A 27,890-nucleotide genomic window follows, 5' to 3' on the forward strand; every position below is an offset into this window, starting at 1 on the left:
AACACCACTCACCTCAACTCTTCAAACCTAGGCTTTTTTCTAGTATCGGAAACACAGGCAGGTTCACTTAAGTGCGCAGCTAATGACCTAAACCTAGTGGACACAGACGGAAATGGCCAACGTGAGCCGGTGACGGTCAATTTGGGATGTCAGATGAAAAGCTTGTCAAAATGTCAGCACCTCCTAAAACCCCTTTCTGTGAGGCTTGGGGTAGCCTGCAAATGGCCTAGCATGCACACGGTAAGCAAGATCAAAGGCCAGGCTAATGAAATCTGTGTGTGGGGACGAAGGGTCATTTAGAATCTGTAAAACCTTTAAGAGTGGCAAGCCACATGGGGCGCCTGGGTGGCTCAGTTGGTTAAGCGTCCAACATCAGCTTGGGTCGTGATCTCGCAATTCGTGAGTTCGAGCCCCACGTCGGGCTCTGTGCTGCCAGCTCGGAGCCTGGAGCCTGCTTCGGATTCTGTCTCTCCCTCTCTCTCTGCCCCTCCCCCACTCATGCTGCCTCTCTTTGCCTTAAAAATAAATAAAACATTTTTTTTTTAATGTTTTTTTTTTTTTTTTAAAGAGTGGCAAATTACACAATGAGCAGAAGTTGTCTCCCTGACTTAGAAAGAGCAGACAGGGAGTGACTGGGAGAGCCTGAGAGCCCATCGGTAGGCAGTATGGGGTCAACCTTCCCCGGAAAGGCCCATCAGAGTAGACCAGTGGCCTTGGGGAGGGAGAGAACAGACCCACCAAACAGGCTTTACTTCAAAATCAGCCTCTGCGGTCATACTTGGTAGTATGCTCTCAATTCACTCAGAAAGGATGCCCCTGGGGCACCTGGGTATCTCAGTCAGTTAAGTGTCCAACTCTTGGTTTCGGCTCAGGTTATGATCTCACGGTTCATGAGTTCGAGCCCCACATTGGGCTCTGCTCTGGTGGTATGGAGCCTGCTTGGAATTTTCTCTCCCTCTCTCTCTCTCTCTCTCTCTCTGCCCCTACCCTACTTGTTCTTTCTCTCTCTCTCCATCTCAAAATAAATAAATAAACTTTAAAAAAAAGGAAAGAAAGGATGGCCCTAAGCTGCATAGTGCCTACAGAGAAGGTTCCATCAAACCCTGAATGGTGAGAACAAATCTGTAGAAACACTGCTTAGCCACCAGGAATGCACAAAGAACGTGGATTGTTGGTGCACAAGGAAGCTTCCAAATGCCCATGAGCCTGTCTTGTTGATATAGGCAAGTCCGGGAGATTCGACATTAGGACATCTTATTGGCTCTAATTAGGTTCAGATCCAGGACGCTTAGAAATTGTCTGTCTTCTTACCAATGAGGAATCTGAGTCCCAGGGAAGCGTCAAGAGTTGCAAAAAGATACAGGAGATGTAGCAGTACCAGAATTAATCCTAGGTCTGAATCCAAAAGCTTACTGTTTCCTTTTTTGTATATATAAAAGAAGAAAATACTACCTATAATCCCACCATCCTAACAGTGACCATGAATCTTTTTCTGTATCATCTTCTAGACCTGTTTTGTGCATATATTTTATATGGGGATAATCACAGGGCACACTCACTGTTTTCTTAATACCATTAATACCATGTTGTCTTACAGTCTTCATGGTTCAATTTTTATAAGCACTACTTGGTAGGGGAGGAGGGAGATCTGCTATAACTTTCTTAACCATTCCCCCGTGTTGAACCTACAGACTGCTTTCAGTCTTCCTCTATTACATAATGTTCTCGTGAACACATTCTCGCAAATACCTTTCTGCCTCTTCTAAGTGCTTGTCACTGGAGAGGGCCCTAGAGCTGGGATGAACGACGGTTCTTCATACAGATGACCAGGTTGCATTCCAAAAGTGTCACCAGTTCATGCTGCCATTAGCAACCCATGGAGATGTCCCCCCAGCCAATGCTGGTATTTTCATTTTATTTGCTTACTATGTAAGGGGGATGAGAAACAAAGCTCTTTTCACTATACTAAGCCGTCTCTCTGTTTCAGATAAATGGCCACCTTCCAAGACCCAAATAGGGAACTGAGTAATACACGAGAGACCAGAACAACCAGCTGGACAAAGAAGTTACTGACAATTTAACAAGAACATGATTAAATGGCCACGTCCACCATCAGCTCTGGTGCCCCCCAACCCTCCTTCCAGCTTTGTCACGAGAGCCTAAGGTGACTCTCACTAAGGCTGTCTTGCTAAGCATCTGAGATGGAGACAGGAGATGGGAGGCAGAGCTGGAGACAGCCCAGGCCCCCAGACCCCAGGGGCACAGAGAGAAGTCATGCTTTGTCTCCACGTATGTTTGCCGAAAGACAGACCCTGAACAGGAAGCTCCATCCCCAAAGCACGATGATGAAATCGTGGCCCAGGGAGAAGGCAGGGAGAGCCAAAGGTGAAAATCCCAGCCAAATTCATTAGAATGCAAAGCTTCAAACTTCAGATCCATGGAGGATGTCTCCAAGAGATGTTGAAATCATTGGCTAAGAGTGGGAGAGGGTTCTGTTTCTTGTAATTAGACAGGCATTCTGAGTCTGAAGAAAGGCCAAGGGTATGGCACCCCCTATCCCTGCACCAGGGGGAGAACCACAGGGTTGGCTTCAGGCTAGCGTTTTGATCCTGGAATTCCTCAGAGCATGGTGAAGTCCAGGGGAGTGACTCCTCCCTACACGGTTCCACAGGCCCTGCGGCTCGCAGGCTCTCAAATGCCCGGCTCAGACAACTGGCCCTCGGCACCAGCATCTGAAAAGCGGGGCTCTCGCTCATGAAGGAAATGTTAGGGAACCAGGAAATGCAGCGTTGGGTGCGAGTGGTCTCTGATGCTGTTAAGCGTCCAGGCCGAATGTGCTGGAAACACGGTGTGATGGAAACCCACAGGCAGTGCACTGCTGAGGTACAGAGCTCACTTGTCTGGGGTTGAATCTCCAGCCCCGCCACTGACTAGTCCTAGGACCTCAGGCAACTTATTTAACTGCCCCTCCCCAGTGCCTCCGTTTCCCCATCTGCAAAATAAGAACAGCAACAGTGACTACTTCCTAGAATAGGGGTAGAAGCATGAACTCTGAGCTGGCACCCCAACTCTACCATCCACTGACTATATAACCTTAGCAACCTTTCTCTTCTCTGGGCCTCAGTTTTCTTACTCGGAAGGAGATAATAACAGCACCCGCTCACAAGGCTCTTACGAAATGGTATTTGTAAAGGGGCTTATAACAGAGCTTGGCACAGTAGGTCTTACATAAGCATTTGTTAAATTAAAAGCAAAATAGGATTGTCTTGAGGATAAAAGGCTGCTTGACCCAATTCCTGGCGCGAAGTCAGTCTTCCTTCAATGTTCAATTTTACTTAGAGGTATCACAAAAGGGGGTCAGGGCTTGGGGCACCCTAGGGGCACAGAATCCAAGGGCATTCTTCAGTGCCCCGTGTGGGCCAGGGGCCAGGGGCCAGGGGAAGGGCTCGGTGGGGTCGGCTCAGGGAGAAAACCCACTGAGGAGTAACAGGTTATGAGAACAGACAGGATAAAGGCGTCATTGAGAGGAGGCCCGAGGCTCCCGCTCCCGGGGTCACAAGAAAAGAACAGCCCAGAACTTTAAGTCTTTTGCATAAAACTAAATAAGACCAAGATAAGCAAAACAAATCTATCCTGTTTACACAGCAAGTAGGCACTGGTTGTAAAATGCAAGACAGTAAATGCCAGCACAGGAGGAATCAGAGACCCTCTTTCAACCAACATAAATATAGACTTTTCACCTCCCAGGGAACCTCTACCCAATCAGAACAGAAATCACAAACTAATCACCATTATGAGCGTTCCCCTAATTCCCATCACAAGCAAAGAAACCTGAGCCTATCCTGGAAACATCACTTCAGTTAAATCTCCCGGCAGGCTTTTCAAAACATTGAAACAATTTATATATTCAAAATCCCCCAGGGATACGGGCACCACAGGCTGGGATCTAGGATCTGGTTCTCCCATGTCAACTTCTGGGGAGGAGAGGACCTAGCAGGTGAGCTTTGTAAGGGCTGGTAGCCAAGGCAGCCCGAAGGTCTGCAGATTTCCTGAGCAGACCCCTTCCATCAGCCCCGTTTTCCAGACACTATAGCCTGGGCACCAGCTGGATGACCCAAGAGGGTGTGCGTGCGCATGCGTGTGTGTGTGTGCACAGGCATGTGAGTGCATGTGCATCTGCACGCCGGTGCGCGTGTGACAGGGACACAGGGGCTGGAGGGTTGTTCCCTCCACCTCCCGGGGCCTTCAGGCTGCTTTAAGGAAATGGAGACGTCCCAGTTTTCACCACAAAGTCTGCCATAAAGTCAAATCCAGACTACGAACAAATTACAGAAAGAATGCAGGAAAGTAAGGAGCAACAGGGACCCTAGGGGCCAGGGAACGACAACCTCAAGGGTGTCCGTGTGGGTCCTGGTCGGACTCTGCTCCGAGGAGCTCCACCTCGAAAGAGGGGCGGCAGCTGGCTGCGACGGACCCAGATGAGGTGGCTGGGGAAACATGTGAGTAATGACACTTCCTCTGTTTGTCTCAGCTTTTGGTTGCCCGGGGCTACCGGACCACAGATTCAGTGCTGGCTTGCCAAAAATAAGAGATTACAGGGCTGTGTGGAACATCGCAAAAACATAAAAGCCCCACTGCAAGGCTTTCACGTGCAGAGTGGGTTTGTCTCCGTTTTCCTTCCTGCTGGTCCCCTGTTGGGAAGGGAATCCAACTATAAACTCAAGGACCCGCAGCTTCCTTATTATGGCCCAACAGAAACCCGTGTACTCGCATACATAATGGGTAGAACTATGTCAAATGCTACAGCCAAAGACCCAAGGTCAAGGACAACAACGGAAAAAACAAGAAGCAAATTAAAGAAACAGGGTCATGTTTACATTCCTATTCAAGTAGATAATCAAACAAACCCCATGATCTGATTACAATCACCTTTCTGAGGAAATGTGGCCCAAAATAAAAGATGTCATGCTCACAACTACTGTATTTCAGGACATCATTTATGGGCACACGCCAAATAATATAATAAAGACAACAAGAGGACCTAGTTCAGATAAGAAGTGACGTGTGCTCGGGACTCTAATTAGCTGACGAGCAACTAATCCACCTTGTACAAAGCTGCTGCGACAAGAGTCTCACTGTGCCTGAAAAAGAACATACTGGCTATTGGATGGCAGCTCAACCTAGAAGCAAAAGCATGGGGAGCCTGGTGTCTATTCTGTTTATTCCAGTTTTGCACAACTGTCTTCCTTGCATCCCCTCCAAAGAAAGTTGGGCAGGGAAGGAAGAGTTGGTGATGTCATATGTTGACTGGGACCTATCTAGAGCCAACATAATTGACGGGTGTTTTCCTCCTAGGAACCTGGACTGAATTCAAAAACACAGCATAACATCTCTGGAGTCTGAACCATGGTCATTGTATCATCATGTGCTCCCCATAACGGGCGGAGAGCTAACGGTTCAATGGGTCTTTTTCCCCTAGTTGATTAATAAGACTCTGAATAACAGCCAATGTATCTGGACAGTGAGGTTTAAGCCCAATAAGGGACCCAGCTGTTCAGGGAGCCTGTCGTTAAACCCTATCACCGTGTGGGTAGTTGAAAGTTCACAAACGCCAGCCTGCGCCACGGTACATAAAATCCAAACACTTCCTCACATTATGTTCTCTTCCTCCCCAAGAACGACAGGGGTGAGAGATAATAACCCAGATGCAAAGGAGCGTTCCAAGGAAACTTTTCTTTCTATAAAATGCCTTTAAGTGCAAAAGTACTTAAATGCCAAAAACCTGGAAAACAAGAAAGAATTTAGGAAAAACCCAAAATTTTCTGTTGTTCCATCATCCAAAGAAAATACATGTCTGATGTATGTGTACCCAATCTTTTTTCCTACCCACGTACACACCCACTTACGTATTCTTTACGAAAGTAGTATCCTAACTCTACAGTATGTAAGCTATATTTTAATAAAGCTCTTTTAAAAAAGAAGCTCTTTTTAGAAAGTATCAAATCAGGATATAGGGATCACGGTCTACTTTTCTTCCATCGATATGTTGTGAACATGTTCGTATTCGTAGATATTTTCCACAATAGTTTTTAATGACTACGTAACTACCTTTTCCTTGAGATGGCTATCATTTACTTAGCCAATTATGTATTTTGTTCATTTAGGTTGTTTTTCATCTTTTCTCATCAAACATAATGTTACAGTGAACACCCGTAGAGCAAAACAATGCATACTGATAATTCAGACTCAAGGGGTATGAATATCTCTTGCTTATAAATTTGCAAGGCCCTTGTTAGATACAGTCTCACTCTCCTCCAGAAAGGCCAGATCAGTGGAAGCACCTAGCAGGCACTTAGGAGTGCCATTTCACCACAACCTAGTTAACAAGGTATTACTTCCTTTCACTATTTGAAAATTCAGTAGACAAAAATTAGCTCAATGTTATTTTAATTGGTATTCTGTATTACTCATTCAAGTTGAATATTTTCCCTTAAGTTTTATGGTAGAATTATTTCTTCGTTTGTGCATACCATGTTCATACCCTTTATTTTTTCTATTAGTGTTCATCTTTTTATTGAAATGTTAACTTTTCATATTCTATTTTACTTCTTTCTCTCTCTCTCTCTCTCTCTTTTTTTTTTTTAAGTAGGCTCCATGACCCCTTTGGAGCCCAATGCCTGAGATCAAGACCTGAGCTGAGATCAAGAGTCAGACGCTTAACCAACTGAGCCACTCAGGCATCCTTAAGATTCCACACTTTAAATGCATCAACCTTTCTCGTATTTTTCAAATCTAATTTCCTACTTCTGGTGTTTCTTTTGACTATTTTACTCTGATGACATCTTTCATTTCTATGTTGTCACGTGTCTCTGTCTTTTCTGATTCTACCTCTATCTAAAGCATGGGACTCTTCATCTACATTTTCTTCTGGTTCTCTCTTGACTTTGTTGCTTAAATTTAACTTAAACCCTCCGAAAGGTATTTGGATAGAGGATGTGAATAAGGAGTTTACTTTTCTCTATTTTTCAAGTGGTTAACTATGCCAGCATAATACTATGACTGTGCCATCATTTCACCATGAGCTTGAAATGTTCCTTTTTTCACACAAATACCTATAGTTTGTCTACTTTACCTTACTGACATTGATGTCTCTTCTAGAAGTAGTGCCATATCACTTTAATTATGACATGTGTATAGCTTTTTAAATATCCCATTAAGTATGGCTTCCTGCCCTTCTTCATTATGTGCTTTTAAAATATGTTCTTGGCTTTTAGGGTTTGTTGATTCTTTAACCCAAACTTCAGAATCATTCAGTCAAGTGTCAAAAAGCCAAAATACTCTTTGAGGTTTTGGTTGGAATCACACTGAATTTATAGATTAATCTCTAAAGAATATGTTCCTTTACAGAATTAGGTCTTTCTATGCATCAACATAGCATTTTTTTTTAAGTCTTTTCTCAAGTCCCATATATAAGAATGTATTCTTGTAATCCCGTTATTTTATATTTTGTACAGCTATTGTGAATGGGATTCTTAAATTATATTTTCCAGTTGGTTACGTCTGGCATATGAGAAAGCTGTTACTTTTGAATACATATTTTTATTTTTTCACTTTATTAATTTATTTTGAGAGAGACAGGACGCGCACGTGTGCGCACAGGCACAAGCGGGAGGAAGAGACAAACAGAGAATCCTAAGCAGGCTCCACACAGTCAGCACAGAGCTCGGTGTGGGGCTCAATCCCACAAACCCAACAAACTGTGAGATCATGACCTGAGCCAAAACCAAGAGTCGGATGCTTAACCAACTAAGCCACCTAGGTACCCCTTGAATACATAATTTTAAACTGGTCATGTTAATAAGCTTTCTTCTTAGACCCAATATTTTCTTCAGTTAATTCCTTTGAATATTTAAGACCACCTAACAAATAACAATCATTTTATTTTTCCTTTCCAATATTTTTACCGCTTATTTTTCTTGTCTTATTACATTGGCTAGGACTTCCAGAACAACGTTATATAATAGAGATAGTAACTGGAATTCTGGCCTCTTACTCAGCAGGGAGGGAAACACTGAAGTATGTGCTGGGCAGTCACTAGTGCTCCTGCCCAAGTTCCATGGCCCAGAGACCTGAGGCAAAATGAAACTTCAAAGCAAAGAGAAGAGAGCAGTTTCTACACACTTTCCCCAACCGGACAAAAATGCCTTTGAGAAACACAGAAGATACTGGATTCTAAAACAGACCGAATGAAGACAATGCTAATATCTCCTACGGTAAATGCAAGACTGGACAGGGAGGGGATTAGAATGGAGATGGTCAGATGTCAGACTTTTCCTGGGTCCTACAGTGAAGCAGTGTCAAAGCACAGTGGCCACGGAGCCCAAGGAGCATCCAGCAGCTGATTTCCTAGGTCTGGGCTTCCTCTGACTCTCTCCAGAGAAGAGAGATGTGTTCTCTCACACATTCATTCACCTCTATCCCCAACTAGGCCCGTTTCTCACCCCCCACCCCCAAGAAGCCTTCCAAGACCATCCAGATGGAAGCTGTCCACTTGCCCTTCAGACCTGGCAGAGTACTCCTCTGGCTTTCACCTCCTCCCTAGCATAATTTCCAAGACACAATGACACTGCACTATCCACATCTGGCCATCTGACTCCTCACTCAAACTCCATACAATTGCCCCCAAAGACCTCCATTCAGTTAAAACAAACTGCTCTCGGGGAAGAGTAGTTACAGAATCTCACTCAGTGCCTGCCTCTTCCTACCCCCATACATTAGCGAGGATCTCCATCCCCTGGTCCTCAAGCAGAAGGCATTCTTGAAACGTGAACTTAAAGGAGGGAGGCTAGCAACCACAGTCAGGTACTCTAGTAGCAATAAGAAGTAAGGGAGGCCAGGAAGGGAGGAGGCAGGGAAACGATGAAATGGAGACAAATACTCCCAACAGCTAGAGACCATTTGTGGGAGTTTTTAAAAGCCCAACACTTTTGCAAGCAGCACAATGCTCTAACACAGATTCAAAACAATAACCTTGTGTGTGTGTGTGGGGGGGGGGGTGGGAACTAACCTTGAGGCATTAAGAGTTTAAAGTATGTTCCACTCCCTTCACTTAGAAGGAAACAGGCACTATCCCTGAAGAGGTTTTTTGTTGTTGTTTTTTTTAAATACATGAGAACAACAAAGAATATTTTCTTTTATTTTCTCCTACTTTACTATTACTTCTTAAGTAAACTCTATGCCCAACGCGGGGCTCAAACTCATCACCCCAAGATCAAGATTCACATGCTCTACCGACTGAGCTAGCCAGGTGACTTTGAAGAGGTATTTTTCATCAAAATAGTTAAAAGTGCTTTTGTTGTAAAGGGTAAATTTTTCAAGAGGGTGGAAGGGGCCTTTCAGAAAGGATGGAATTAACATTTATCATGTGCCAAACACATGCTCGGTAGTTTATATAATCTATCAAATATAAGCCGTACCGAAACCTTGAAACATCAGAAAACTGTGGCTAAAAATTACCATATGATTCAGCAATTCCACTTCTGGGTGTATATCCCAAAGGATTAAAAGCAAAGACTGGAACAGATACTTGTTCAGAGAAGACTGCTCACAATAGCCAAGAGGCGGTGACAATCCAAGTGTCCATCAACAGATGAGTGGATTTCAAAATATGGAATATCCATACGATGGAGTATCATTCAACCATTAAGAGGAAGGAAACTCTGACGCATCCAGCAACATGGATGGACCTTGAAGACATTACGCTGACTTCAATAAGCCAGTCACAAAAAGGCAAACATGTACGATCAACAATTCATAGTCAAATTCATAGAGTCAGAAAGTAGCACACTGGCTGTCAGGGGCTGTGGGGAAGAGGACCAGGGAGTTAGTGTTTACCAGGTATAGAGTCTCTGGGCTGCACACTTAAAAATGGTCAAAATGGGGGCGCCTGGGTGGCTCAGTCGGCTGAACGTCCGGCTTCAGCTCAGGTCATGATCTCACGGTCCATGAGTTCGAGCCCCGCGTCGGGCTCTGTGCTGACAGCTCAGAGCCTGGAACCTGCTTCAGATTCTGTGTCTCCCTCTTTCTCTGCCTCTCCCCTGCTCACACTGTCTCGCTCTCTCAAAAATAAATAAACGTTAAAAAAAAAAAGGTTTTTTTTTAAATGGTCAAAATGGTAAACCTTAAGCTACGTATGTCTTAGGGAAATTTAAAAGAATAAATTAAAAAAGAAGGAAGAAAGGAAGAGAAAGAAAAGTGTGGCTCAGGGACGCAAAAAGTACTTGCTCAGCTGGTATGCAGTGAAGGCAGAACTCAAACACCAGGTGGCCAAACCCAGAGTCCATCCCTGCATCACACCTCCCTTAGGCCATGCCCTGCCCCTAAGGCAGCAACTCCTGAAGACCTACCCTGGCACAACAAGGATTTCCCATCAGTGCCCCGGTCCTGCCCTCGAGGAACTGACTCTCCACCACCCGCAGTCCCTCAGCATTGCCTGGGACAGGACTTGGTTGGGTTTTGAGGCAAACTGGAAGGGAACAGAGTCTGGAAAAAACAGGGGGCAGGGGCTCCCCTGCGGCCTCAGAGATCAGTGGCAGCACTCCTGCCCCAACAGGCTGCTCTCACACGACACCCCTCCCCACCAGCCTCCCCTCCCCACTCCCCTTCCTTCTAGACTCCCCGCCATGTCCTTCCTGCTGGAACTTTTTTTTTTAATACCCAGCAATACTGATTTACTTGTAAATTCTAAAGGGTGCCAGACTCTTACTCACCGGCTCCCATGTGCCTCGATCCAGTCATACATGCCTCGCTTTTGGCTGGACACCTCCTCCTGCTGCCCACCCCACAATCGGACTCCAGGGCAAAATCCTGGCCTGCCTTCAAGCCTCGGCGGAAGTCTCCCCCTGACCCTCTCAGGCAGATTTTAAAGATGTCTTTTTCTCAGCTGCCCCCTGAACCTTAGTGTAGGGGCTACCACATTATATTGTTAAGCTTTTATTTGCTGGTCTCCCCAATGGCCTGCGAGTTCTTTGAGAATGGGAACCCTGTCTGCAGTCTGAATGCTGAGACCAGTACCTACCGCGCAGCAGAATGAACATCAGCTGAACGGATGAATGAACAGGGTTTTCTTAGCAGTGGAAACCACGGTGCTCATTAACTTTGTTTAAACAAAGCAATAGCTGCGACGGCACTGAGAAAGTGACCACATCCTTCTCGTTATCACTCTCCGCCAGCCCACATCAATCGCGGCCTCCGCAGTCGAGCACAATACCATCAGTTCTCAGATGGAGCAGGTGCTCGTTGATACTACGTCAGAAACATCCAGAGAGCGATGAGGGAGCCGCCCCAAATCCAGGGCGCACACTGAAGCCACGTTCACACGCCTGATGTCCCCTCGCCCGATGACAGAGGCGGGCAACATCCCACCAGGACGAGCCTGCATTCCGCCTTGTATTAGTTGGGTGGCCTTGGGCAAGTCACTTAACCTGTCTACTCTGCAGCTTTCTCGTGGGAAATGCCGGGGAGGGGCTGGGGGCACGGGCATTTCCCACCCTGTCTTACAGATTGTGAAAAGGAGGGTCCCAGGGGAGAGCAGCTGTGTGTAAAGGGCTCTGTAACTGTAAATGCAGAAGGTAAACTATCTTCTTAATCTAGCCTATGGAGAGGGGGGATGCCCATCCGAGGCAGGAATGGACTGGCCTGGGAGATTCCCAGGTTTCCCCGGGCCTGGCGGGCTTAGGAGCCTCTGCCAGGTTCCCTCCCTGGCACGGGGTAGTTTACCTGCCCACCCCACCATAAAGCAGAATGAAGGATGGTCAAAAAGGCAGCAAAACAGGACTCACTCTGGGCCAAAGGGTGAGATAAGAGCCAATGTGGAGGGGGCAGAGGCAGTCACTGCAGCCAGCCAGGCCAATGAACCCCAAAGAGAGAATTTCAGAGGCCGTTGGGTGGGAGGGCTGCTTTTCTGTTGTATACGTGATTTCCGTTACCTGTCTCATCTCGATGAGCATTCCTACACTTGTCACATCAGATGCCCCTCTGCAAGGCTAGGAAAACACACTCAAAACCAAGTTCTCACATCACAGATCAAGATAAGCGTGACTAAGGGTCAGTGAGCAAGCGGACCGGCCTTAAAATAAAGCCTAAAGTCAAACCACGATGACCTACGACCTCACTCCCCACCCCGGTGGCTGTGACCAAAACAACGGACAATAACGAGCACTGGCAAGGATATGGAGAAACCGGAGCCTTCCTACACTGCTGGTGGGAAAGGAAAATGGTGCCGCTGTAGAAGTTTGGCAGGTCCCCTGAAAGTGAAAGATAGAATTAGCATAAACCCCAGCAACCCATCTGCTGGATATACACCCAAGGCAAATGAAAACATATGTGCACACAAAAACGTGTCCACCAAAGAACATTATTCATTTCGCAATAGCCGCAGAGTAGAAACCACCCAAATGCCGTCAACTGGTCAATGGATAAGCAAAATGTAGTATATCCATACATACACTATTATTATTTGGCCATAAAAGGGAATGAAGTGCTGATCCATGCCACAACACGCATGAGCCCTGAAGACATCAGGCTAAACGAAAGAAGCCAGACACAAGAGGCCACATATTGCACGATCCCATTTATACGAAATGTCCGAATCCACAGAGACAGAGAGTAGCTGAGTATATGGAATGAGCTGGGGGTGGGGCATAGCTGCTAACTGCTATGTGGTTCCTTTCGGGGAGGTGAGAACGTTCTGACTTCAGGCGGGAGTGATGGCTCCACAATTCTATGAGTACACTGAAAACCACTGAATTGTACACCTTAAAAGACTAAGTTTTATGGCATGTAAATTATTTGTTGTTTTTTTTTAATTTTTAACGAGTCAGTATAGTTTGTGTAAGCCAACATGCGCATACACACATAAATAACGAATGGATTAGTTAATTAATGAATAAAGCAAGCTTGAACTAATGAGACTATTACCTAGCATCTTTTCTCCTAGGGGGAAGCAGAACGGATAGGCAGTTTTTGTTTTTTTTTTGTAAATTGCCTTCGAGACAAAGAGAATGCGGAAAAAGCCAGGGTCAAACCAATCCATGAGGAGGGAACCCAATCAAGAAAATAATGTTTTCTGGCACAATCCTGGATGGAAAACCCATCGGTTGCTAGAGGCCACCTTTAATTGGCAAGGAGACAATGGAAATAAGGGATTTATGTCATAGAAACAGAAATGTTGTGCAGAACGTGGTTTCTGGATCATCTGACTCTCAGAACGAAGACAGAAAAGTCATATGCCTATTCGCTCAAGCCAAAGGCAGCAGAAATACAGTTGAATAAAAACTTTCCATCTCCCTACAGACAGAGAATCTATTTCTTTTTTATTTATCAGCTTTTCCAGTCTGTCTTTCACTAGGAGGCCTTGCCATTTAATGAAAACCTACACTTCACTGCAAACAGGAATAACACCTTCTTCAGTTAGTCTCTGGAAAGTAAGCTTTTTCCTAGAGATGAGCTTTGCACGGTAGAAAAGATTCTCTTCGTCAGAAGACTGGGTGAACTTCCACCTGCACTCACTGTTGGTAGTGAACTAAAATGCACACAAGACACACGAATACAGATATAAACATGCACCACGGGACAGAGGTCACAGGAATCATCTCAGTCCCGCCCACAAGGACACACCCCCTCCCGGGCTTTGGTCTCCCTGCGGCAACACGAAGAGACAGCAATAAACAATCTCTAAGGGGCGCCTGGGTGGCTCAGTCAATGAGGCGTCCAACTTCAGCTCAGGTCATGATCTTGCAGTTCATGAGTTCGAGCCCCGTACTGGGCTCTGTGCTGACAGCTGAGAGTCTCTGGACTGCTTTGGATTCTGTGGCTCCCTCTCTCTCTGTCCCTTCCCTGCTCACACTGTCTCTCTCTCTCTCAAAAATAAATAATAATAATAATAAACCATTAAAAAAAAAAAAACCAATTGCTAAGTCTCAGACACAGCCCTCACCTGGAGCTTGCAATCAGGTGTTGGACTACCATTCATCCCCCAGCAACTACGATTTTAATGTTAAAATGTTAACCTGCCCTTTGAGCCAACCGTGATTGAAAAGTACCGTTTTCCAATAAACACGTGGGTCTGTTTCTAGAATATAGGAGAGGAAACGATCAGGTGTCTTAAAACGCAGCAAAATTCAGCAAAGCAAAATTCAGCAAAGCAGATTCTCCTTTTCCAAACTAAGATGGAAACTATGTTCTCCTGGGGCCAGGGGAGAAGTCTCCAATAACAGAGCTAAACGCTTTCAGCTAGAAAAGACATTCAGGGGGTGGGGAGGATGTGCCATCATCATGTCCAAAGAAACACCATTTTGGAGCTACACTGACCATTTTGACTGAATCTCCATGAACGAAGACAGACGGGTGTATGATGAAAAGTAAGGTGGTTGCTGAAGTCAATCACTACAAAGCAAACGTACCCCCTTCAAATACCTCAGTCTCCAGGGGTCAAAATGAAACGTTTTAACCGTCAGGGCGCCTGGGTGGCTCAATCGGTTGAGCGTCCGACTTCAGCTCAGGCCGCCATCCCGCGGTCCGTGGGTTTGAGCCCCGCGTCGGGCTCTGTGCTGACAGCCCAGATCCCAGAGCCTGCTTCGGATTCTGTGTCTCCCTCTTTCTCTGTCCCTCCCCCACTCACGCTCTATCTCTCTCTGCCTCTCAAACATGAATACATTGTCAAAGGAAAAAAAAAGTTTTCACTGCCAGGAGCAAAACTGGGCCATGGGGCCCACTCGCCCTCACACACAACCTGCCCACATTGGGTGTCACTTGTGCGGCGTCACAGATTCCTCACTGCAACCCTATTAGGCAGGAAAGTCCAACCCAGGCCCCTCCAGCAACTGACGACACCAAGACAGAAACAAGGGACACCCTGCCCGAGCGAATAAACAAGCAGCAAACACCAGAACGAAGGTCTCCTGATTCCTAGCTCCGTGAAGATGTGTCGTCAAGAAGCCGGGGCCTCAAATTCTTTCCGTTACACCTCATGCGTCTCCTCGGATTATCTCCGTGCAGGAAACAACAATGTGCAGAGCAGCAATCCCAGCCCTGCACAACCGTCTGAGTTTCCTCCCTATCTCTGCTGCTCCTCAAACACTGCCATCTGCCTGAGGTGTTTCCCGATCGGACTTGCGAAGAACATAGCCCGCTGAGCCTCGTGGAGGGCCATGCCAAAGCGAGTCAGAGAAATAAGGAAAGACGAGGCCCGGGCAAGGGCAAGAAGATCTTTGAAGCAGCTTGCGTGACAGGACTCAGCACAATCTGGTCCAGCACGGAAAAGAGCTCCTGGGCCTCCCAGAAGCAGGAAAGTTCCGCGAGTGAACGCATGGCATCGGTTACTCCTCTCGATTGCTTTCCAGTCACCCTGGGACACAGGGAGAAATCTAGGTCATCAATCCAGTGCTTCTGTTGGATGGTCAGATACTCCCCTGCCACCCTCTTGGTGAGCGTCTCCCCCCCCGCCCCCGCCTGACACGGCCTCCTGCTTAGTGAGAGATGGTCACACTATCTGATCACTTCCCCCCTTTATATTACAGGAAAAAATGCTTTTAAATTTTTTTTCAGTGTTTATTCTCGAGAGAGACAGAGACAGAATGCGCGTGGGTTAGGGGCAGAGAGAGAGGGAGACACAGAATCTGAAGCAGGTTCCAGGCTCCGAGCTGTCAGCACAGAGCCTGACGCGGGGCTCGAACTCACGGACCGCCAGATCATGACCTGAGCCAAGGTCGGACACTTAACTGACCGAGCCACCCAGGCGCCCCCACAAAAAATGCTTTTAAATCAAATGCTTTTAAATCTATCCAATGATAGAGAACAAAATAAAGCTTGAACACCAAAATCTTTCTGTTTCTTGGGGATAGCTATCAGCCCAATGCCTGATCCCAAGCCCTGGGCCCCACCCCTGACACTGGGCACAGCATGTCCCCCAAATATCTGTCCACCCGCTAGGGCATAGCTTTCCAACTGAACTCTCTTCTTGCCTCCACTACGGATTTGTTTGGCTTTTTGTCCCCCGTGATTTTGCAGCTAATGAACCAGGGCAAGAAATAAATAAATAAGAAGAAAGACTCCCAGCTGAAAGGAAGACGCAGGAGTTGTACACGTCCAAGAAACAGCAGCTACCTGTCTCTGCCACGATGGGCCAATAAAGGGATCAGGGACCAGCACTTTCATCTCTGAGGGGTCTGACACGGTCCCTTCATTTGATGTCACAAATGGGTCGCTCACCGTGCCTGCAGAGAGGAGAGAGCTCAGCATTCTGCTCGGCCTCTCTCACCACGCTCTGTGAGTGTTGCGTCCCATATGACTAAATCCCTCCTTAGGTGGAACACCCACTGGGGAGGAATTTGTCACCAAGGCTGCCAGAAGAATGACCCCAGGCTGTGCAAGGGGAGCTCGGTGAGCTGTGCGAAGGGAGAGATTTGGGCAGGTTCAGCAAGGAATGCGAACCTCCTTGCAGAGACTATAATGAATCCCCCGCGAGAAACAGAAGGGCCCGGGTGTTCACCAGCACAGGAACAACCGATTACAAAGCTGGCCTCGTCTGAAGTCCTGTTTTGGCTGAAAATTCAAATCTAGCAAGAGCTATTGGCTTGACGGGCTGTTTCCTTGTGACATCATTTTACATCTGTGGGGCGGAGCGTGTTGTCAAGAAATGTAAGCCCCAAATTCTCCAGCAACTATTTGGAGAGGTGGGAAATGAAAAGTAAAATTTCACATTTTTGTGTAAGAAGCCATTTTAGAGGGCTCCTTATATATAAACATATATATATACAGTTGTTTTTCCTCCTCTGTTCAGAACACACTCCACCTCAGAGGCTCGAAGATGAAAACAAGCCTTGAACTCACCAAGTGGCAGCGAAGGGAGATAGCCCACCTGGAATCAGCGGGGATGTGACTGCACTCTTGGAGGAGAGATGAACAGCTCATCAACAGACAGACCAACCGATGGACAGGTAGGTAAACATCAGATTGCAGGATGGATTACAGATAATAGATTTATCTAGATGCTCGATAGGAGACTAGATAGCTGGATATACACACTAGACAGATGATGACAAATCGCATATAGAGATGAGAGAGGAGATAAACAAGAGACAGAAAGACAGACAGGTATAGAGATCAGACTGACAGATAACACATAGATAGACAGACCCATTGATTCACACATGTGCCGAAAGTGTCCCGATAACCATTTCCAAATACTATGGCACAAACGATCTCACTTACTTTGCACATAACCCCACAAAACAGGGCTGCATTGTCCCCACATTATAGACGTGGAAACTGCCATCTAGAACTAAGGTATCCCATGATCACATGCAACAACAAGGGCTAGAAAGGGAAACTAAACCGAGATCTTGGGCTCCTTGGAGCTGTCCCACCCCTGCCCTGTTGTGTTGCCCTCTGAAGCAAAGCCCTGTAAATTTCCCCCAGCTGGGAGACAGAGGCTGGGACAGAAAATCCGAATGGTTGCCTTAAGAGTCTATGATTCTATGTTATTATCAGGCTCTTTTGATTTTTCCCTCACAGTCTCCCCACAAGGAAGGATTCCAGTTCTGACCTATCATTAGAGGGAGATTAGGTCATAAACACTATTGATTCGACCTAAAGACAGTAGGGTTTTCTCAGGGAAACCAGCACAGCAGGTGGCCCACAGGGCTGGGGACAGCAGTCAACATCCCAGCTCCACTCTGCCTTTGGTACTCCCCCCCATTCACCCCTTGGCCTCATTCCTGCCCATCACTTCCCGCCCCACATCCTCCAAGTCCTAACCAGTGCCCTGTTAGGGCATTAGCCAAGTACAATCCTTCCAGGACACCAAGGACAACAACTGAAGGAGGAGGCCCTTCTTGGTGACACCAGCTGAGCACCACCCAGTTTCATAAGTTTCTGGAGGGCACCCACCAGAATCCACCCACCCCAGGGCATGACGCTGCAATCCTCCTCCCCCTCCCTTCACAAAGAAGACAGGATACAGGGGTGCCTGGGTGGCTCAGTCGATTGAGCATCTGACTCTTGATTTCAGCTCAGGTCATGATCTCGAGGTTTGAGATCGAGGCCCACATCTGCAGTGTGGAGCCTGCCTGGGATTCTCTCTCCCTCTCTTTCTGCCCTCCTCCACTTTCACGCACGCTCTCTCCCTCGCTTTCAAAATAAATAAATAAACTTAAAAAAAAAAAAAAAGAGGACAGGATACAGAAGAGAACAGAGTGCAGAGGGCACCTCTAGCTTGTAGAAAACTCTGGCAGACATTCATTCGGTTTCAGCCGAAACCAACTGTTGGAGCGGGCATCCAGATCCATAGCTCTTAACCTTGGCCATCACCCGGAAGCTTTAAAGACTACTAATGCCCAGGCCACCAAGAGCAATTAAGTCAGAAGCTCTGGTCTCTGTAGTCTGTGAAAACTCCCCCAGGGGATTCTAGGGTGCAATCGAGGTGTGGAACTACCGCCCTGGCTCAGAGAAACAAAATTCCCTTCCCTGTGTAGGCAGCCTCAGCCACAGAGACCCAACCCCCACCGCATCCTCTCTATCATTAGGGGAACATTTAGTCACATTCAAAGAAAGCTGCCTCCCAAGTGGGTTAACCAGAAAGAACTCTAATTTCTACTCACTGTGATTCCCCTTTATCATTACCATGGCAGTTAAGAGGGACTAAAAGCAAGGCATTTGGGTAAACGGCTTCACCCAACAAGAGCAGAAAGTCAGAGGCAGAGCTCTCAAAACCCAAAGAAAGACATAATCCTTTTTCCAAGGAGAAACAGGGATGGCTTCTCAAAGAGGAAAAAGGGAGAAAGAAGCCCAGCAGTGATCTGGGGCCAGAACTATGAATGGTAGGTAGGAAAATGTGGACACCTCGGAGAGAGAGAGGAGAGGGAGATCGGGGTCCCACGCCGAAGTCAGATGCTTAACTGACCGAGCCACCCCCGCAAAAAATGGACACCTTGGCCACCCTAAGACGGTCATTTTTCCCTGTAAAACACTGTGTATCACTAATTTTTCAAACAGGGGACAGAAGAGTGTTTACCCATTACGGGCTCTAGTGAAAAGCAAAGCAAACCAGTGCAAACCCAAGCAGGGAAAGGGACACGGGTACTTTGTCCCAGTCCCCGTCTTGAACAGAAGGAGGCACGTTACCCAAAACCACCCAAAACTCACAGTGCGGTTAGTTTTCTTAAATGACTAAGTAGGTACGTCCCTTCTTACTAAACGTCTTTTCCCCCCGACAACTTAGCGTGCAAGCAGTGGGGAAGGCAGGGATGGAATGGGGTGCTTTCCCAGCTGGGCTCCCCCAAGCCCTACTAGAACTCCCCAGAGGCAGAGGGGCTCTCAAGGTGGGGAGCACAGTGAGAAAGGGGAGCACGGACCTGGGCTCTCCCCCAGCCCACTGTTTCAGCCAGAGCAGCTCTGCCCTCATCAGCCTTATCCGCCAGGTGGTCGGGGGAGGGAGGAGGGAGGGCCGTCCATGTAGGATTTCACATGAGAAGAGTGGTCCCAGGACAACAGTGTTAAGCCATCAAGGTAGAAGGAGGGATGTGGTGCAGATTTTGGTCCAGACTCGTTCAGCTCTTTATCGGGCAGCTTCCACATATGTCAGGGGCCATAAACAAAGGGATAAGGCACGAGCTGTGCCCTCCGGAAGTTTCTGCCCAGCTTCCTGAGCCAGGACACAGAGCAAGCGCGTCCTTGGGCTTGTATGCGTCCTGCAGGCTCTTATCTAGCCACATGGAACCCCGAGACTGCGGGATGCTGACCACTGAAGCCCATCCCTCACATCCGAAGACTGGGAAGACCTTGCTGGGGCCCAACATTCCCACTGCCCCCCCTACCACGCCTGGCTCTAGCTGTCATCGTGGGCAACAGGACCGACCGGAAGTTCCCAACAATCGAAACATCCCGCTCTAGGGGAAGGCAGAGAGTAGGCTCTGGGAGCATCCGGGTACTGAGACGCCCTGAACTCTGCGTACAGCACCCACGGGCAGGGCCAGAACTGCATCAGGGAGGATAGGACGCCTTCCTAAAAGACAAAGGCCCACCCCCTAGGTGGCCGGGGGTGATTTCCAAATTTTAACTGCCAGCTCTGAGAGCCAGAGGCCAGCAAGAACCCCCGAGTAGATTAAGATACCTGCTACAATGTCCATGGCATAGGGCCTAGGCCCCCAAACAGGAACGTCCCTGCTTCTGGAGGGGCCTCACCCGAATCGCCACAGGGCTATGAGGCTGGCTGGTGGAGCCCGACCCAAGGGCCTCCTCCACAAGAAAGGCATTTAGTAAAGTGTGTGTGCGGGCCTTCAGGAAGAGCCGTGCTACTTCTCAGGATGCTTCGTCTGTTCCACTCCCTCCCCCCATTCTGCTCAGCAGCAGGTATTAGGTGATCGGCCCAAAATACTGCAGGGAGTAGACGGATTCTTCCAATCCGGCCATTCGTGGCTGCAATCCGCGTGCCCCCCACCTGCGCAGGCCCAGTCCCATGGGGTCCGCTTGCTGAGGCACTCGTGTCCTTAGGCGAAATGTGTGACCTCGCCCACGTGGGCCCGGGGAGACGCAAGCAGCGGACAGGAAGAGCCTGCGCTGACAGCCCATCGGCTAACGTGGCTTTCTAATCGCCAGGCCACGGGCCGATTCTGTGGCCACGACTTCGGTCCTGGACTTTGAAACTTTAGTCTGATGTGGTCGGCCTTTTTTGTAAACACTTTCTAACCCGAGTCAAATGAATGATGCAAAGGGAATAATCAAAGTATCAATTACAGACAATTCATATTATAGTGTGTGTGTGTTCACACATGTGTACTCATCAGAAGCAGGGAGCAAACCCAAATGCCACATGGATGAAAAAATGACAAGCAGTGGATGTACCACAGTGACACTCGGAGCCACGTCTCCTGAGGAAAGCCCGGCCAGCAGGATCATGGGAAGCCACTTCGCCTTCATGTCAGGCCTCCTGCCTCCACAGGCAAGACTCTCCAGAAAACGCTGGGACGTGCCCAGGGGGTGTCGGGGAGTGATCGCTGAGTCTGCCACAGTGCTCAGGGCTACTCCTCAAACAGGCCTGACCCTGTGCGCTGCGGCCAAGCCCTCTCACAGGAGGACCACATGAGATGCGACCCCCCCCCCCTGAAAGAACAATCCAGGCGGAGGGGGAAGGGGGGCCATCCCTGATCGCATGGACCCCGATCTCTCCTCTCCTGCCTCCCTCCCCCAACTGCCGTAATGGCTGACCGTGGGGCTAGGGCAGCAGGCACAGGGGCGCCGCTGAAGAGACGGCTGCTTCGGTCAAAACGACCACAGAGGATATCAGACATGTTAACCCGGCCCCAGGATTCCCAGTCCTCTGGCACCAGGCTCAGATGAAGCAGGAAACCAAGTGCTGTTAGCGTCCCCGTTCATTCACTCATTCACTCATTCATTCATTGATTCAACTGGAAGCATTAATGAAGCACCCCTCAGGTGCTTCTGCTGGGTGGGTGGGGAATACCAAAATGAAAGAGGCAGGAGCCTTGATCACATTATAACACATGATGGATGTCATAAGGGCCCTGGGATAAAAACCCCATGTTTGCCAAGGCATAAAGAAGCAGCAATAGATTACAGGGAAGGGGGCTGAGCAGGGGCTCTGGGACAGAGGTGACACCTAGCTGGGCCTCGAAGAGTAATAAACATTCCCGGAGGCAAAGAGAAGAAGGTAAGGGCATCCCCTGGCTAAGGTGACAACATCTGGGTCGAGACTGGGGCAGCAGGATTGGGTCACGGCATGGAGCGTTCTGCTGCTTGAGCTGCATCCTCTGGGCAAAAGGGAGCCCCTGAGGGCTGCAAGGGAGGGAGAGGGCATGATCATCGCCGTGTCAGAGAAAGTGCCGTGGTGCAAGGAGATGTGCACGCTGCAGAGACAGGATCCCTGCAGAGACAGAATCCCGGAGGCAGTGAGACTCCTCCGAAGGCGGGGGCACAAATCCAGTACAGACAACAAAGGTATGACTTAGTGGCAGTAATGGAATGGATGCAAGAGATAAGGGACAGACAAAATTCACTCAACGCAGCACAGGGTGACTTTGTGAGTTCAGGCCAGAATAACTGTGACTGCGGCCCTCGCTGGGGTTGGGCGCCAGAAGAGAGGCAGGACAATGAGAGGCGAGGGTAAGGATGCCTGGAGACAGCTGGATGGAGGTGCCTGAGGCACATCCAAGGAGCCCCATCTAGAAGGTGACCAGTGCAGAGCTCAGAGAGAGGTCTCTTCCAGGCCTGCACCTTCTCTGTGCTCAAGTCCCATCCTGATCTCTGCGGTGCAGGGTGTTGCACTGGGGCTCCACCCCTCCAGGGAAAGCCTGAAGTTCAGGTTAGCAGAAATGACAGTCAGGCTCTTTTCCCTGCACTGTGGGTTCTGGTCCTTAGACATCGGGAGTCCAGAGATCTGGCCTGGACCCGAGATCCGTGCTTTCGAACAGCTCAAGTGCATGTGACAATCCGGATTCAAATACAGGTTCACAGGTCCCACCAGCACGCTCTCTGCTTAGATATGCTGGGTGGGGACCAGGAAGCTGAATGTTTGAAATGCATGCAGGTGACACCAGGGTCCACAACCTGTCGGCCATGTTTGGGGAACCCCTGTGCCCTCCTGCAGCTGCAGTCTCTTTTCTCTGGCTCTCTTACAAAAGCAGCGATCGGGAAGGGGTCTCTACAGAGATGAGAGGCTGCTGGCACCTAATACAGATGGAAAAAAAGTAACTTAACCCCATCTGAGTGCTTACTATGGGCCAGACACTGTTCTCATGTCTCCAAGTCACTCTGTGTAACAACTTTCCCCACTTTGCAGATGAGGCCACTGAGGCTTTAAGTCACACAGCTGGCAGGTGGGGAAGCCAGCCCCGCAGATGTGTTTTCCACACCGGCCACGAACACCAACACACAGGATAAGCATCCGCAAGTAATGCCCTTCTCTCTGGCCCCGGACTTTCCCTCTATAAAACAGAGGTAACCATTCCCATCTGCTTCTCTCTGGTTAAGATGCTGGAGTCTTAACTCTGATGATCGTAACGCTCTCGGGAACCCAGTAGCATTTTCCCCAGGAAGCAACTCTGCCACCTCCGTGACCCCTCGGCTGGTCTCGATGCCGCGTGCAGGGCCTGTCTGGAGGCTCCGCCCACCCACCACTGGATGGAAAGGGCAAAGGGCGTTCCGTCTGCCCTGCACTGGGGGCCCCTTACAAAGCTCTCGTTGTGCCATTCTCAATGGGAGGCTCTGTTGGATGGCAATAATATTATTTTCTGCTGCTGACGTGTCACCTCCCTTTTTAAACTTGGACTACTCGGCTACATTTTCCACCTTGGGCCGTGCCATTTCAGACAGACCTGGGAAGGGCACTGCAAAGGGCACGTGCAGGTGACAGGCTTGTAGAAACTCACAGAGATGGCAGGAAGGGGGTGTGGGCAGTGGTGCACCGGTTACTTCAAGGGCTTGCTTCTGCAAGTTTCACTTGAATCTCCTCCAGGGCCCTAAGCATTTTTTTTTTTTTTTTTTTTTTTTTTTTTGCCTCGAAACTCCTTGAGGAAGCTACAATTTCCTTGAAGGAGCAGGCTGTAGGTACCAACCAAGTCACATTAAGCTAGCTCTCCCTCTTCGCAAAACTCTGTGTCTGTAAAGTGTGCTTTTCTGAAGCAATGCCGAAATGTGTTGACCAGCAAGCAGAAGAAATCCCGATTTCCTCATCTGTATCATTCCCACTTGCTTCCCGAGGGAAGGGCAGGCCAGTGGGAATTCTATAGAGGTCAGTAACCATGGGTGGTTATTTGCAAGGGCAGGTAATATTCTTCTCAGGCTTTAAAAGCAGTGGAGTTTGGGGTGTGACAATTCTAATCATATCCCTGCCACCTCTGATTACTTTTCTTCCTTGGGGTTTGCTCATTAAATCCCTCTGCTTTTTAGCCTCTTAGCCTTACTACTGCATCACAAACCCTACACTAAAATACGATCACATTCTGCCCGGATGTGTAGGGCAGGCAGTCTGACTTCTCCTTCCCCCTTATCTGCCATAAGGCCATCTGCTGACTGTTCCCGGCCCCCAGACCAGGTACAGGCCTTGTGGATCTGTCCCTTGTCCCTGCTCAGGAGCCCACTTGGAAGGAAGGGAAGGAAGCCCACTGCTGCTGAGGAAGAAGATCAAAGAGAATGTCAGGGCATCAGCAGGAAGGCATATGCCCTCGTGGTGAAGGCAGTCGGGGCGGGGGGGGGGGGGGTGCGGCGTGAAAGCAGAGAAGGGACAAGACACAGAATGGGGGGCCAAAGAATGGGTCAAGTGCAAGGAGTGAAAGGCACATTCAGGGAGGTAGGAGACGAGAAAACAGAATGGTGGGGTCTTTCAAGTAAGTCTGAGAGAAGACAGGGCTTATGCATCTGCTGAGCGAAGTGCACTTGATCACAGGCAAACGGTCTCTGAGCTCGGTGAGTCACCAAATGTGGGAGCTGAAAGGGACATGCAGGGTCAGCTCGTGCAGATCCTTCATCGTGCAGATGCGCAGGCCCGCGAAGTGAGGGGACCTGCCCACAGTCGCACAGCGAGTCAGTGCCAGAGGGAGACCACAACGGCAGACTCCTGGTTGGCGGCATTTCCACCACAGGGGGCTCCCGCCCAGCAATCCCTCCACTGAGAGACAGCACTGACCACTCACTCGGGAAAGATTATTTGTGGCTTATTAATACCCGGTGAACAACGCGGGGGCCCACGAGGACCTCATATGAACTCAAACAGAGGCAGATTATAGCCTTGGCTTGGCCTTGCAGGCTGTCACCCAAGCAGTCGGTGCTTCTCGAAGTTCCCATGTGGCTCTGCAGCTGGCCCTGGAGAAGGGGCAGCCAGGCCCACTGGTGCCAGCTGAGTCCTAGCAGACACGACTGACAAAATGGCAGCCTCTTCCAGTAGGTCAGGGCACTGAGCTGTGGGTGGAGGATCCCCGCCCCCCACGCCCTTGAGAATGGCTCCCACTAGGTCAGAAGGTGAGGTGTGCAGCAAGAGCGAAGTAATAAGGCTTCAACCTGCAGGCTCTCTGATTAGAAAGCTGAACCAGAAGACAGTGGTCGCTGATCCTTCAGACACTCTGAAGACCAGGACCGAGAGAGAAGACCAAGAAAGTGCAATTTAAAACGTAGGGGCGCTCAGACTAGGAGGGGACAGCAGGGCAATGTTCGCCCAAGTGGCAGAATAGAAAAAAGGACGCTGAGAGATGGACTGTGAAGTTACAAGGAAAAAAGACCGTCATTTTGAAAAATAAGCAGTAACATAGGTTTTTCTAAAGCATAAAATAGCTAAGTTCTTTCTACTTTGACCCTCTTCTGAACTGAACTGTAAGTTTTGAAGATGGATTATATATTTCCTTTCGCTCTTGGATAAACGGTTTTTGGTTTTTTCTTTTTTTTACATATGTGTCTGATGGGCTTATCCCCCTCTTCAAAACCAAAATAGTATCTGTCACAGGGACATCATTAGGCACATTGGAAGCCGACCTTATACAAGCTAACTTTGAACACGCATGCTATGACTCCAGGAAATATACTTCAGATTTTGCCGAACAAAAAGCACAAATTCCTTGGAGCAACGCATGAAGGACATCTGCTGTTGGGTGGCAGCAATTTTCCTACATAAATGACAATTAACAATATCTGTGGGTCGCTCTCGAAGGAGGGCTGCCCAATTCCATTTACGTCAAGCCCAGGCCAGGAAATATTCCCCCCACTTGATTTTCTTAGCAGTGGAACGAATACAGGTTCCTGCTTCCACACTTCATTTGCAGCACCCCGCCGTCACTCCAAGAAGATGCAGCCTCAGGAACTGTTTAAAAGCCAAAATCAAATACTTATGAGCAAAGGCTCAAAACGGACAGCTCTGACGATGACCCCAAATGCAATGTGTTTAAAGCAACCACAATCAAATCACATTTTCAGAGCAAGGAAGACAAAAGTTCAAGCCGAGAAAGCAAGAGGCCGTTCCTTTTATCCTACCCCAGTTCTCTAGCACCGTATTCTCAAGTTCAAATGGACACGTCAGAGTTGGACGGAAAACGAGGACAAGGAAACAAGACAAATGGCTGGCCCGCCCCCTCCCCCTTATGTGGTAAAGCAATCCACTGCTCAGTCCAGCAACTATTAGAAGGAAAGAGTCGAAACAACACAGACGCATTTTCAAATGATAATGGTTCCCAAGCTCTGAGATGATTATTTTTAAGCTATCTTACTGATCATGGTGGTTCCCCCAGCCAGGGCGGCCTTGGTGCCTTGAAAGAAGTCATCAGCAGAGGTCATTCCTTGGTCAGGCATCTGGAAGCGGGTATGGACATCAATCCCTCCGGGGATCACCATCCTAGAATGGGCTTCGATGGTCTTCACCCCTCCTGGCACAATCAGGTTTTCCCCTATTTGCCTAAGTAAACAGGACGGGTGATAACAGTTATAAATGAACCACTCCTGAGTCAAATGGGCTCTGACAGACATTTCACAAAGCCATAAACTATCCTTCCCTAGGTTCTGTAGACTTTTTGGATTATTATTAATATTCCTAATATGTGCACTCCCCAGTCCCTACCCCAACTAAGAGGCAAACAGAGCATACTACAAAACAAAATTTAAATAAAGCACCAGGACATGCTGATGGAAGAGGTTTAGTTGCCAGAAAACCCTTAAGATCAAATGATTACAAGGCCCCCAAGACATTTACCTAAAATGCCACAACACTTTCTCCATAACATACAGTTGAACTAATTCAATTGTATAGCAATTTTCTCCAGACCTGGTTGCACTTTACATTTATTTTCCACACTGAGAAAACAGTACTGGAAAGACAGTGGTAAAACAAAGCCAAGAAAAAGAAAGAGAAAGAGAAAGAAAAGGAAAAAGGAAAAGGGAAAAGAAAAAGAAAAAGAAAGGGAAAAAGAAAAAGAAAGAAAGAAGAAAAGGAAAAAGAAAAAGAAAGAGAAAGAAAAGGAAAAAGGAAAAGAAAAAGAAAAAAGAGAAGTGAACATTATGATTACAACTATTTAAAAATCTGGAAGCATGTGCTCAGCAACTCAGATACTAAGGACGGAAAAATTAATATTCCATTGAGGGTCATGGATTCATTTCCAATTTTCGAAAAACACTTTTGCTACATCTTTCTAGCAGCTTTTTTCAGAAGGAAAAAGTAATCAAGGAGTTGATAAAAGTTCTAAAACAAATTAGTGTGGACTAAAAATAGCATACAGGCATGCTCACTTCTAGGCCAGTATCAGGCTGCCTTCTAATTGGGGGGGGGGGGGGGGGGGGCGCGGAAATGGAACATGAAAGTCATGGTATTTGAGAGCCTCGAGCGGAGAATGTCACAAACACACATGGAGAAAACATTAAATGTGGAAATGTTAAAACCTAGTTTAGGTTCATAAATCAGGGTGTGAGTTTCCAGGCAACAGACCCATCCACTCCAGTTTTCCACTCCTCCAGACTGGTTTGCTGCTAGCCTTGATGAATGCTGCTTATTTAAAAGATGTCATTTGCTACAGTGTTTGTCTTTAAACAGATGTGCTATTTCTCCCAGGGCCCTGTGAGTGCTCCCAGTCAGGAGGGCAGGAAGATACTGGTGTGTACTCAGCTCACTTAACCCTCTGTTGTTTCTCTTTTGTAACACAATACACAATAAACACAAGGGCAGTCTTATTTGCGTTTCTTGCCACTTAAAGAATGAAACCTAAAATTCCCTGGGGATGAGGCAGTACTTTGTCTGTTACTTGGTAATTCATTTGGTGTCCTTTGGCCTCAGCAACTTGGATGCTTAATTAAGACAGCAGATGTGTTATCTAGATAGAAGAGGCTGGATGCCAAGTTTATGC

The 27,890-nt window shown here is 48.0% G+C and overlaps 1 protein-coding gene across 3 annotated transcripts in view; it reads right to left on the bottom strand.

Annotated features, from left to right (window-relative positions):
- DPYSL2 (dihydropyrimidinase like 2) overlaps positions 1 to 27,890 on the bottom strand; it is a 129,871-nt gene that overhangs the window by 37,637 nt on the left and 64,344 nt on the right. For all 3 annotated transcript variants that reach the window (XM_042983180.1, XM_042983182.1, XM_015542777.2), the window contains exon 3: positions 26,268 to 26,452. In XM_042983180.1, the coding sequence (XP_042839114.1) occupies positions 26,268 to 26,452 (185 nt within the window). The remainder of the gene's footprint in view (positions 1 to 26,267; positions 26,453 to 27,890) is intronic.

The sequence above is a fragment of the Panthera tigris genome, chromosome B1, assembly GCF_018350195.1.
Source record: "Panthera tigris isolate Pti1 chromosome B1, P.tigris_Pti1_mat1.1, whole genome shotgun sequence".
NCBI classification, from domain to species: Eukaryota; Metazoa; Chordata; class Mammalia; order Carnivora; family Felidae; genus Panthera; species Panthera tigris.